This window comes from Vipera ursinii (genome assembly GCF_947247035.1).
Source record: "Vipera ursinii genome assembly, chromosome: 3".
Lineage (NCBI taxonomy): Eukaryota > Metazoa > Chordata > Lepidosauria > Squamata > Viperidae > Vipera > Vipera ursinii.
The window spans coordinates 61643381-61655624 of record NC_139516.1 but is presented as its reverse complement, the minus strand read 5'-3'; the positions used below and the strand labels follow the sequence as shown (position 1 = coordinate 61655624).

The 12244-nt window shown below is 38.1% G+C and overlaps 1 protein-coding gene across 3 annotated transcripts in view; it reads left to right on the top strand.

The window, feature by feature from the left end:
• EPS15 (epidermal growth factor receptor pathway substrate 15) overlaps positions 1-12244 on the top strand; it is a 65661-nt gene that overhangs the window by 44076 nt on the left and 9341 nt on the right. Inside the window, exons 14-21 of one of the 3 annotated variants that reach the window (XM_083359593.1) lie at positions 166-327; positions 1572-1769; positions 3340-3519; positions 4239-4316; positions 5482-5572; positions 6902-6937; positions 7380-7507; positions 8572-8641. In XM_083359593.1, the coding sequence (XP_083215719.1) occupies positions 166-327; positions 1572-1769; positions 3340-3519; positions 4239-4316; positions 5482-5572; positions 6902-6937; positions 7380-7507; positions 8572-8641 (943 nt within the window). Of the gene's footprint in view, positions 1-165; positions 328-1571; positions 1770-3339; positions 3538-4238; positions 4317-5481; positions 5573-6901; positions 6938-7379; positions 7508-8571; positions 8642-12244 lie in introns of all 3 variants that reach the window. The other 2 variants (XM_083359592.1, XM_083359594.1) reach the window with 2 other exon arrangements.

Below are 12244 nucleotides of genomic sequence, written 5' to 3'. Positions count from 1 at the left end.
GTATGCTGAGGCTATTTTCTTTTCTTCATTTTTTCAAATACGTACCTACCTGTTCACATCCTGTCCCCTTCATCTTACATCACAAAGTTAAAATCATTATCATATACAATCATTACAACATCATAGTTTAAGAAGAAATGCAGGCCTGTATTTTTCACTTTTCAGGATCTTCAAGATGAAGTAAGGAGGGAGAGCAATAACTTGCAGAACCTTTTGACCCAGAAGCAGGAGGCAGAAGAAATCCTGAATGGTCTAGATGAGGAGAAAGCCAAGTTGGAAGAGCAGCTTAGTATGATACGGCAGAAATGTACAGAAGAAGTTGATCTGGTGAGTATTTTTACCTCAGCTGTAGAAAGCTGCATTTTCTGCATGGTTTCACTGGGACTGTTGTATACATGTTGTATCTACTTAGGGATTCCTTGTATAAAGAGATTGGCATGGAAATAAATGATTAAAAATTATTTTAAAAAAAGAATAATCCCTCGACATCATTGTTGATTTGATTGCTATGGGAATTGTTGGACTATTGTTAGTATTCTGTTGTGTTACATGGTTTAGAGTTTTAAGCATTTTATTTATTCATTGAGGAAGCTTTAATTAATTGTATTTGTATTGTCGTTACTCTGGCTTTTATTAATTAAACAAAGGGAAAAAATGAATTAGAGAAAAAGAAGGAAAGGAAAGGAAAGGCTAATTGTAGCCCCACATTTCTGGGACACGAAGGGGCTGAGGCTAAAAGGCGCTGCTCTTCTGTGGCAATGCTGATGCTGTGGAACAGCTTTCCTCAGAGGTCTTTGCCTCCTCCCTTCTGGCTTTCAGGAAACTACTAAAAATGGAGTTATTCCGGAGGGCATTCTCTTAATTTAAGCATTACATCACCTTTATGTAATGGTTTCAGTAAAAGACTACTATAATTCATGGTAAACTTTCATACATAATCTGTCTTTCTAAGCATGAGTTTATAAATAAATAAATCATTGTTATTAAATAAACAGAGAGAAACAACTGAGATAGGAAAATCTGGCAAAGAGCGGGACATTCAAGTCCACTCTAATTTTATGTTTTAAATTTTGAGAATAAACAAACATGAAAGTATGCAAGAGGAAGGAGGAAGCCTCTGGCACACTTTTCAGTTTCCCAAATCACGATTTTGCATTTCAGGAATATTTTATCTGGGCCGTCTGGTAAAATGACACAGCAGGAATAATGTTTATGCAGTACAGCTTTCCTTGAATGTGCCATGGAAGCAATCTCATAATTCAAGTATTAGAATGCTAGAGTGGAATATTTCATTTTTTTATTAATTTATTTCTACCCCGCCTTTTATTATTTTTTTACAAATAGCTCAAGGCGGTGAACATATCCAGTGCACCTTCCTCCTCTTATTTTCCCCACAATAACAACTCTGAGAGATGGATTGAGCTGAGAGAGAAAGACTGACCCAAGTCCGGTGCCTTAATCACTAGACCAAACTGGCTCTGATATTCTTCTGTTTTGGTTAGCTCTTTCTTGTTAAAAATGTTGATGGAGAGAACTGCTAGCTAGTTTTATATTCACCTTTCACTTTACAGATTACATCTCTGAAAAAAGAAATAGGAGAGCAGGAATCCAAAATCTCTGGATATAAGGATGATTTGAGTAAAGCCCAGGAAGAGCTTAGCAGGCTACAGAAAGAAGCTTCAGAGTTAGAGAAAAGTGTGGAGGAAGGAAAATTGCAATTAGAACCTATTCAGCAGGATCTTCAACACTCCCAACAAGAAATTACTTCAGTAAGTAACCTCTGAGATTGTTCTTTTTCATCATGCTTCCATCGTTGGATTTCCTCAATTACAAATGTTATTATATCATTCTACATTTAACTAAGAAATAAACCTGAACTCAGATTTTTAAAGCTGAATTCCTCCTGTTTTGGCTTTCTGTGTCATTCATAATATATTTTTTTTATAGTGTAAATACTCAAGTTTCATGGATTATAATTCAGATGAGTGAGAGCAGTGCTTTTTTTGTAAAAGAAAAAGGTGCCCGAACTCACACATGTTATACAACCCGCCTTGCCTACCCTACAAGGTTCCATCCAAAAAAGGTGCCGGAACTCCATTCTGAGCGTTCAATGAGAAAAAAAGCCCTGAGAGCTATTACCATGAGATAGGGAAATATATGTGTATTTATGTTGCTTTTATATATTTAATGATTTTGTCAGAATCCATTTAGATCACATTCATAAATGTATGTTTAAAACATTATCACACACCCCCCCCCCCTGGATTCTGCCATCTCCCGAGGAAGGAGGAGCAGATGTGGATTCAGCCTGCCGTAGGTTATTTCAAAGACCAAGGGAAACCTTTTGAACTGGGGGAACAAAGGGGAGGGTTAGGGAAGAAGGCATCTGGCCTGTGTCTCCATTTGAATCTGTAAAGGAAGAAGGCAATAACCGTAAAAGATCCGAAGTTCCCTTTTTCCCACGAAAGGGATGACACAAAGTAAATGATGGGGGGCTGACCAAATGGGGTTGAGGGAAGGGGGGGTTGAACCAGGAAGTCTTTATAAAGTTTCAATCTGTAAAACAATACCAGGTCCTGTCTTGTATTTCCACAACCAAACATGTCCTAGTAAAAATTCCTTTTGGACTAGAACTGACTCCAAGAGTTTTTGTTTCCCTAAGACGTGGATTGGGGTGGGTCCTGACAGATTTATATGCCACCCATCACTATTTTAGCGCTCTGTGTTTTACAATATCATTGCTTTTTTATTGATAGCAATATTGATCAATTGCTTTTTTGCAATTCTCCAAAACCATTTTGTCAATCAGAAGTTGATGTTTTGCACCTCTGCTTTTCTTTTTATTTCCTTTCTGTTCCATTGGAAGGATAAGTAATCTTGGATGTGAGTATGTTAATGGCCTATAGGTTCATAGTGTTGTTCCTTTTGCTGGATTTTTTTTTGAATCAGATAAATGTTGCCAGTTATTAACCAGTCAAAGCTCTTTTCTTCTTTATGCAATATTTCATTAACCTGTTTAGCTGTAATTGGATGTTAACTAGTCAGATATGTGAGCCCAAAGTCACACAATTGATCATTCCCAGGTCTACTATTTAATCCTTTTTATTCAATTTTTAACTATTTCTGCTTTTATTGTCAGTTCTTCCATTTGATGTTTAGTAAATTCATCTTCAGATATTTTTATCCATCCAGCATTTTTATTATAGTCTTTTTGACTTTCCCATAATCTTTTTCTAAACTGGATTGTTTCCTTTTTGCTTGGTTTTCCATTTTCAGAATTTCTATTGCCATTTATTCTTTGGTAGAATTGTTTATTTTATTTTGTTTGTTTATTATCAGGCGCAAGAAAAATTGCTGGAGCTCAAAGAGTTGGAAAACAGCCAGTTTAACTGGGAAGTTCAGCCACATGGCATATTAATTAATGGGAATGCGGATCACTCTAGCCTCAGCAACAGCAGCAGTGAAACTGTTAATCTAAATGAGAATGCAGAAAGAGAAAATTCAGCAGATTCTGAACAAGTAAATTATGAAACTCCTGTGAGTGGTGCTTGGATTATTTTTCAAAAATCTGATGAAACTCAAGTGAAGCTTGGGTTTCAATGTGATAAATAAAATATACCAAGTTTTGTTCTAGATAGAACAAGTCCAAAGTATATAAGTAAATTGATGAATTAAAGTATTTTTGAATAATTATTACCTAATTAGGAGATTTCAGAGAAGGTTGAATGTGTTGTTATACACTTTTTGGGGGGCGGGTGTTGCCCAAACATAGTATAATATTAGAGAAATAGTTTAAAGGCAATGGATTTTCTTCTTCCAAAATAAAAAAAATGAATGAACTTAATTATTTACAAGGTTCACATAGTTCTTATAGATTTGATTCAACAGGTAACAAGAGATTTATATTGCCCTTTTAGATGTAACTTGGTATTTGTACCCTAAAAGGGTACAGTTGTAGCCACATTTAATTATATAAAAGTCTTCTTTATAAGGCTTGTTTCTTAACATGATTAAAAGAGTTTGCATGAACATTATTAATACAAAAAGTACATGTCAGAGTTGTATCCATTGTGAAGAATTATCATCAGGGAATGACATATAGATTCGTTGAGTCAATTTTTCTTAAATAAAAGTCACCAGAAAAAAATTATACCAATCTGTAGATTGTTGTTGGGAGAACTTCTATGTCTGATTCTTTTTTTTTTTTCTTTTTTCTTTCTTTTTTTTTGCTCTGAAAGGCTAGAAATAGTCCTGAAGCGACACATGAAGATACAGAAGAAGAAAAAGAGGAACTGCCATCAGATGTTACCAAAAAAGTGAGTTTAAACATTTTAATGTTTAAGCATTTTAATGTACAACATTTAAGCATTTTAATATACAACTTCTAAGAAGCATCTACATTTTGTAGGTTGATGTGAGAACCTATACAGGTAGTCCTCAACTTACGACCACAATTGAGCCCAAAATTTCGCTTGCTAAGCGAGACAGTTGTTAAGTGAATTTTGCCCCATTTTACAATCTTTCTTATCATAGGTGTTAAGTGAATCACTATAGCTGTTAAGTTATAACACTATTGTTAAATGAATCTGGGTTCCCGCATGACTTTGCTTGTCAAAAGGTCACAAAAAGGGATCACATCTTCCTGGGACACTTCAGCCGTTATAAATATGAGTCAATTGCCAAGCATCTGAATTTTGATCAAGTGACCATGAGGATGCTGCAACAGTCGTAAGTGTGAAAAATGGTCATAAGTCACTTTTTTCAGTTTTATAACTTTGAACTGTCACTAAATGAACTGTTGTAAGTCGAGGACTACCTGTAGAAGGAGTAGGGTTTTTCCCATTATTCCCATAAGAATCTTACAATTCCATGCTCTTCTGAAGTATCCTCCATACGAGACTGTATGGAAAAGTCAGACTAAAATAATTGGTGTACTAATGCTAAAACTGGGAGGATCCATAAGCAGAAACCCGCTCACTGATACACAGGATCCGAGCTCCACTTTATTATGTTGTAATTTCCCTAAGGTTAATTACAAAGGATCTTGAGAGTACAGAAAAAAATGTGCTCAAGATCTTTTTTTTTACTGATTTAATTAGTTTGGGAGAAGAGTTTCTTGTCTTTAGTGAGATGTAAGTGAAAGAGGTGACTTATATCGGAGTTCCCCAACCTTTTGGGGTTGGTGGCCTGGAGCTGGGGGAGGAAGAAAGAAGGGATGGTTTTGTGTGGGGATGAACCCGCATGCACTCACACAAATACCCATTGCTTGCGCGAGTGGGGGCATGAGCACTCTTGACGCTCACATGAGTGGGGCCACAAACACCCACAATGCTCATGCGAGTGGGATTGTGCGTACACACGCTCACCGGCCAGCCATTCACATGGCCCATTGGCCAGTAGTGGTAGTGGGCTGCGACCCACAGTTGGGGACCCCTGACTTATGTAATAACAATATGTACATTTAAACTTTTTTTCTTCTAGGAAGATCTAGTAAATGAAGGTTCTCATCAACCCTCTGATCAGACAACAGATGCCAACTTGGACTTTTTTGAGTCTGATCCCTTCGTTGGTAGTAAGTATGTTCAGTTTCCTTTCCCTAACAATTTACTAAGGATTCATAGTGATACTTCAATTGACCTTTGAACCAATTATCCAGTGAGTTAGTTTCATTTAATTGGGCAGCCTTTTGATGAGAGTGGATTTCTGCATTTATCAAGGCGATTGAACTAAATTATATCAATTTATACAAGTTTTTTGTTACAGTAAATATTAAGTATATTATTGTCCCCACTTAAATTTTCCTTGTTTGAAAGCTTTGCCTTTTTTAAAAAAAAAACTACTAAATAAAGGCTAAATAACTGAAGATCTGTCTATTGTTGCTCATTTGATATCAGCTTCACTAGACTAGATAACCTAGACCAGGGGTCGGCAACCTTAAACACTCAAAGAGCCACTTGGACCCGTTTCCCAGAGAAAAAAAACACTGGGATTAATTAAAAAGAAATAGAGGCTGCTGTGCATGAGTTTTCTCTTTCTCTCTCTCTCTCTCCCTCCCTCCCTCCCTCTTTCTCTCTCCCTCTCTTTCCCTCCCTCTCTCTCCCCCCCCTCCCATTCTCCGATCTTCTGGTCACCTGGCAAGCTGGCTTCACACTGTTTTCGGACAAGCTGACACACATACTTATTGGGCTGGCTCTCCTCCTGCTGCTGCTGCTGCTTCCTGTGGAAATGCAGCAAAGGCAGGAGCCCCGCCCAATAAGCTTTTGAGCTTCTCAGAGAACAGTGTGAGTTACACACACGCACACACACACAAACACACGGGGGGGGGGAGGAAGCGCAAGTGCCTCTCTCTGTCTCTCTGCAAATGGCAGAGGACGACTGGGAGCCGCATGTCTAGGACCTAGTCCTAGACCAATAGGTTATTCAGAGTCACTTTGGATAATGAAATGGGCAGCAAGTAAAACTCCACAGGAAAGCTAAACCAGATTTTGAGATCAGCTATAATAAGATAACTTGTGTACCTCCTCCTCATAGTTGTGAACCTATCTTTCTGATCCAGTTCTGAATGTTATCTGGCTGTTTTGGATTTAAAATACATTTTATCCCTTGTTCCATTGGCAAAAGGGTTTCATATCTCTGACAAGGTCACCTTCCTTAGTTGACCTAGTTCCTCATTTCTATAGTTAAGCGACATTTGTTTCTTTTTTTGGTTTGTGGACACTAAGACTTCCATTGGGGAAAAGTCCAAATAGTTATCAGTGGATATTAGTGAAGAATTTTTTTTAAAAAAATGCTATTGCACTATATAGAGTGGTTGTGGCAAACAGATTGAGATAACTATAAACCTTTATCCATATTGCGATAATTTTGAACAAAGCTGAACAATGTTTTACTCTCTAAATAGATGATCCTTTCAAGGATGATCCATTTGGCAAGATTGGTGAGTATTTATTTTCTTTCCTTTTAATCTTTTAAAAGAAAAAAAATTCAAGATGGGAATCCATAATTAAAGAATGTTAAAGACTGCATAATGGGGTGGAATTCTTTATTGTATAAATCCTCCAAATATTTTGGTTTCAGTTAGTATATCAGCAAGCTAGAATGATGGGAGTTGTAGATCAAACATTTGTGGGGGGATGGAAGGGACCATTTTGGAAAAGACTCATGTACGGTTAAAAATTGAGTGTGTTGAAGTAGCCTTTACGCTGGGGGACAAAATGCAACATGGAGCATTAATTAATGTTCTAATTGGTAGAGAATACATAAACTAGCAATGTAATATTAAAGCTGGGCACGTTTTATAGTTTTTGTGATAAATATTTACAGTAGGAAACAACTAAGCACACTTCTAGTAACATTGTCTTCATTTCGCTGTCTTTAAGATCCTTTTGGTAGTGATCCCTTTAAAGGTTCAGATCCTTTTGCTGCTGATAACTTTTTTAAGCAGTCATCATCAGATCCCTTTGGGAATATTGATCCCTTCAGTGCAACCAGCAACAACAATTCCACAGTAAGTCTGAGAGAAGAGATTAGTACTGTGTGTATGGCGGATTTTGGTATGAAATGTCTCCATTAGTTTTCATATAAATAAACTTGCTTGTTCCTTGTCCTCTATGGACAGGTATATTTCACAGACATTAGACACTTGACCTTTTATTTGCACAGCTGCATTATGAATCTTTGCGATCACCTGGAGGTTTGGCTTAGACAACCTAAGTCTCTTGGTATTTAATGAAATCTAGAATTATTAGATAGCATGAGATTTCACAATGGCTAAATAGAACTGTTATATCTTAGGAAGTTCTCAAAACAACTGTTCCCCATTTCCCTTTTATTTTAAGTGAATCCACTTGATCCTTTAATTCATGGCCCATATAATTTAATGTGATACACTTAAATGGTTTATTTTTATTTATTTATTTTAATTCCATTTATATCCCGCCCGTCTCTGAAGACTCAGGGCGGCTTACAAGCTTAGCAGTAGCCTTCATTCTATGTATATGCCTGCTTATTAGGGCCTTCACACACCCCCTAAGCGGCATTATTACAAAGTCAGCTTAATTGCCCCCAACAATCTGGGTCCTCATTTTACCTACCTGGGAAGGATGGAAGGCTGAGTCAACCTTGAGCCTGGTGGGATGCGAACCTGCACTAATTGCAGGCAGCTGGTGTTACTTAAGGAGGCATTAGCCCACTGCTCCACCAAGGCTCTTTTTAAGAGTTAAGAGTACTATGGTTAAGAGTACTGGTGTTTATGGAGAACCAGATGTAGACTAACAGTATTCTTCACAGTGCTGGCGTTTTAATAACTTCAGAAGGGATACCGGTTGGTTCAGTTTGTAACCATATATGAAAGGTTATTGATGCTTCAACCAGAAAAGAATTTGTTTTAATACTGCAGTTTTGAAAATAACTTTCTGAAAAGCTAAATACTGGACTAGATAGAATATATTTTAAATGACTCAAGTATAGTTTAATGTTCATTTAGATTTCTCTCTTTAATACTCAGGCAAAAATTAGCATGTTTGATTTTAAGAATTTGTAGCAAGCTAGTTAATGGATTTTAAATTTTAGACAGAAACATTGAAACATAATGATCCTTTTGCTCCTGGTGGAACTGCTGTGACTGCATCAAGTGATCCAGGTAAGAAATTATGATGACAATATTAAACTATTTGAGATGTGAGGCATATTTGGATTTTTGAGAGTACATCATAGCTGCTTACCCAAAATGGCTCCCACAGTGGGCATAGATTATCAAGGAGCCTTTACAAGGAAGCAGAGTGAAGACAGTTCCTACGATACCTCCTCAACCATTATAATCAGGCCCAACTTACTTTACTTTTTTTTCTTTCCAAGGCAAGTTTGCTCATTTACATAATACTGGATTATGATTACCATTGACTGTTAAGCATGCTACTGAAATTATGCAGTTTAATAATTTTACTTTTAAATTCCTGTTAGATTAAAAGAAAGTAATGTAGGGGAATCTGATAGATACCAAGTAATGTCTCCATAGGAATTCGTTGTCCATAAGCTGTATCAGGGGTCTCCAAACTTTGGCAACTTTAAGACTTGTGGACTTCAATCCCCAGAATACCTCAGCCAGCCATGGTGACTAAGGAATTCCATGAGTTGAAGTCTGTAAGTTTTAAAGTTGCTATGTTTGGACTATATTTTAGAACTCCCTTGTTATGAACAAGCCAAGTTATACAGACTAAGCTTCATTACTTCCCCAATTTAAGTGTGTTAGATTTACCTGCATTTTGTAGGTTTCTAAAAGACATCAAGCTCAGTCAGATTAACCATTTTAATAGCTTAATTACTTTATTTTTCAATCAAAAATGAACAGTTAATGCATTTTGATGTGTTTCATAATTTTAAGCATAACTTGACCTTACATCTGCCAGAATACATTTTTGTGTTCTCTTAACTTAGATTAACTTCTGTAAACATGTTAAATTTGATTAGCTTGAACCCAAGAAGTATAATTCATTTAAAATCATTAGCATTAAATGTGATTAGCACCATAATCAAATGTGATTATGTAATGGCTTTGAGGTACCGGTTTACAGAAATATTTGATACAATGATACTTAATTATTATACTTTGAAGGCATCAAATTTGACATAATTGTCACACCCAACAGCAGACAAGGATTTAAACATTTTAAGAGCCGAGGAGTTATTTAACACACCAGAAGTGAAAGCACATTCTGACACTGCTTCCAGCATCTGACCGTTTCACATTTAGAAGCTTTTATACTCAAAACTTTTCTGAATACTCCCTTTCCTATTTTTCCCAGTTAGACATAACATTTTGGTGTTATCCGAAAATCTGTTTATATATAACTTTAAGTTGAAAGCTGAAGTTCTGACAGCTGAATTTCTACATGCTGGTGTTTTAAGGGTTAAATAGATACTTGGACAAGTCCTAAATTGCTCTTCCAGCTCAGAGGCTACCTGGGCTAAGCTAGTCTTTATTCCTTATCAACTCTTCTCAGATTATAAAGTAATATCACATAAGCCTCATCATTTCAGAAAAAAATTGACCAAATGATTCATAACATTACATAAGGTTTTACTAATCTAGATCCCATATTTAAACTCAAATCTATGGAAAATTGAATCAAGATGTCCAATATGTTCCGAAGAGAATTTATTCCTGAAGAGTCAGACTAAGTGCAGTACAGAGTTTAAATTTAGTGTTTTTGTTGAAACTTCAACCATAAAAGACAATCTAGAGCAGGGGTCCCTGATCCGTGAACCAGTACCAGGCCATGGCATGCCAGCAACCGGGCTGCACAAACAAGCAAAGCCCCATCCACAGGATGCAGGCAGCACACAAAACCACGCACCCTCCGGTCCCCAGAAAAGCCTCTCTCTGTGGAACCACTCCCTGGTGCCCAAAAGGTTAGGGACCTCTGACCTAGCGGGCTGGCCTTAATAGTGCCAATATGTGGATGATGAACTATCTGTAGGAGAACAATGGCAGCACACAAAACCACGCACCCTCCGGTCCCCAGAAAAGCCTCTCTCTGTGGAACCACTCCCTGGTGCCCAAAAGGTTAGGGACCTCTGACCTAGCGGGCTGGCCTTAATAGTGCCAATATGTGGATGATGAACTATCTGTAGGAGAACAATGGCAGCACACAAAACCACGCACCCTCCGGTCCCCAGAAAAGCCTCTCTCTGTGGAACCACTCCCTGGTGCCCAAAAGGTTAGGGACCTCTGACCTAGCGGGCTGGCCTTAATAGTGCCAATATGTGGATGATGAACTATCTGTAGGAGAACAATGGCAGAATATGGGGGCAGAGTTAAGGGATCAGTCTAGAATCTCTACGTAGCCACAAATGGACTAGGTCCAATCCCTTGATGTCTATGGAGATTCTCAGTCTTCCAGGTCATAGCTATCCCAAAGGTGCTTTTTCACAAGGCAACTGGACTTTCTAGTTTTTCTTTGAAGACGTTTCACTTCTCATCCAAGTAGCTTCTTCAGCTCTGACTAGATGGTGGGGCATGGCACAACATAGAACAAACCCATCAGGACAAGATTCAGCAGTCCATCTGCATTTAAAAGACAAAGGCCACTCTTTCAAAGATAGCAAAGTCCACATTTTGTACAGAAAGGACCGCTGGTTTGAAAGACGGGTCAAAGAGGCCATCCTTGTCAAAATTGAGCAGCCCTCTCTCAACAGAGGGGGAGGGATCCGACACCATCTATCTCCAGTCTACAACACAGTCTTTTCAGCAGTTCCAAGAAGGCTCCACACCCATTTGCACTACTCAGGTGACCCTGATGACACAGATAAACTTCCAGGTGGCCTCAACGACTCTAAAAGAATGCAAATGATCAGCTGCCTGCAAGGAGTATAAATCCTTCCATTCCCCACTATCCAGTCAGAGCTGAAGAAGCTTCTTGGATGAGAAGCGAAACATTTTCAAACAAAAACAAGTAAGTCCAGTTGCTTTGTGAAAAAGCACCTTTGGTATCCACTCCCTTGAATTCCATGAACCTTTAACTCCAAACAGGTGCTAACCTTAGTTGATAAGATTCCTGTGCATAGGCTGTTTAGTAATAAATCAGTTTATTTGGACCCTCATGTGCGAACCCGGTCTTTTACACTACTTCTTATTATATAAACATCCAAAGCTGCTTTTTCATGCTACCTGGGGTTTGTATTCAGATGCTACTGTTTTTGTGTCGGAAGCACCGAGTCACTTTTGGTTTGAAAGAATTAGTTAGTGACATCATTATTGCCCAGGAGACACCCAGTTGGGGGCTCCTTTCATGTCTCCATTAATATGCCCAGCAAAGGGGCACCTATTTATCTACCTGGGTTAGCACACTTTCAAACTGCTAGGTGGGCAGGAGCTGGAGCGAATGACAGGACCTTATCCCATCACATAGCAGCACTTGGGTCTCAAAGGTGGGCTTGCTGATGATCCACCCAGCGTTCTAAGCACGTGAGCCCTCATGCCCCTTTCCCTGTTCAGATCAATGAGGTTGCAGTTTAATGGGCATCCCTTGGGAAGGTAGGCCCCATGTGGTTCCTGTGCATTCTGAACGTCTGAATTTAGCATTAGCTATAAAATAGTAATTGTTCATTTGTAATAACATCCTGAATCAACAAGAAGAAGCATCAACTGTTCTCAAGTGCTGTTTTTCATAGGGCTGTTTTGTGGTGCTTCTTGTGAGGTTTGCAAGTTCCTGTGAGATTCTTGCAAAGTTGTTTTTTATCTTTT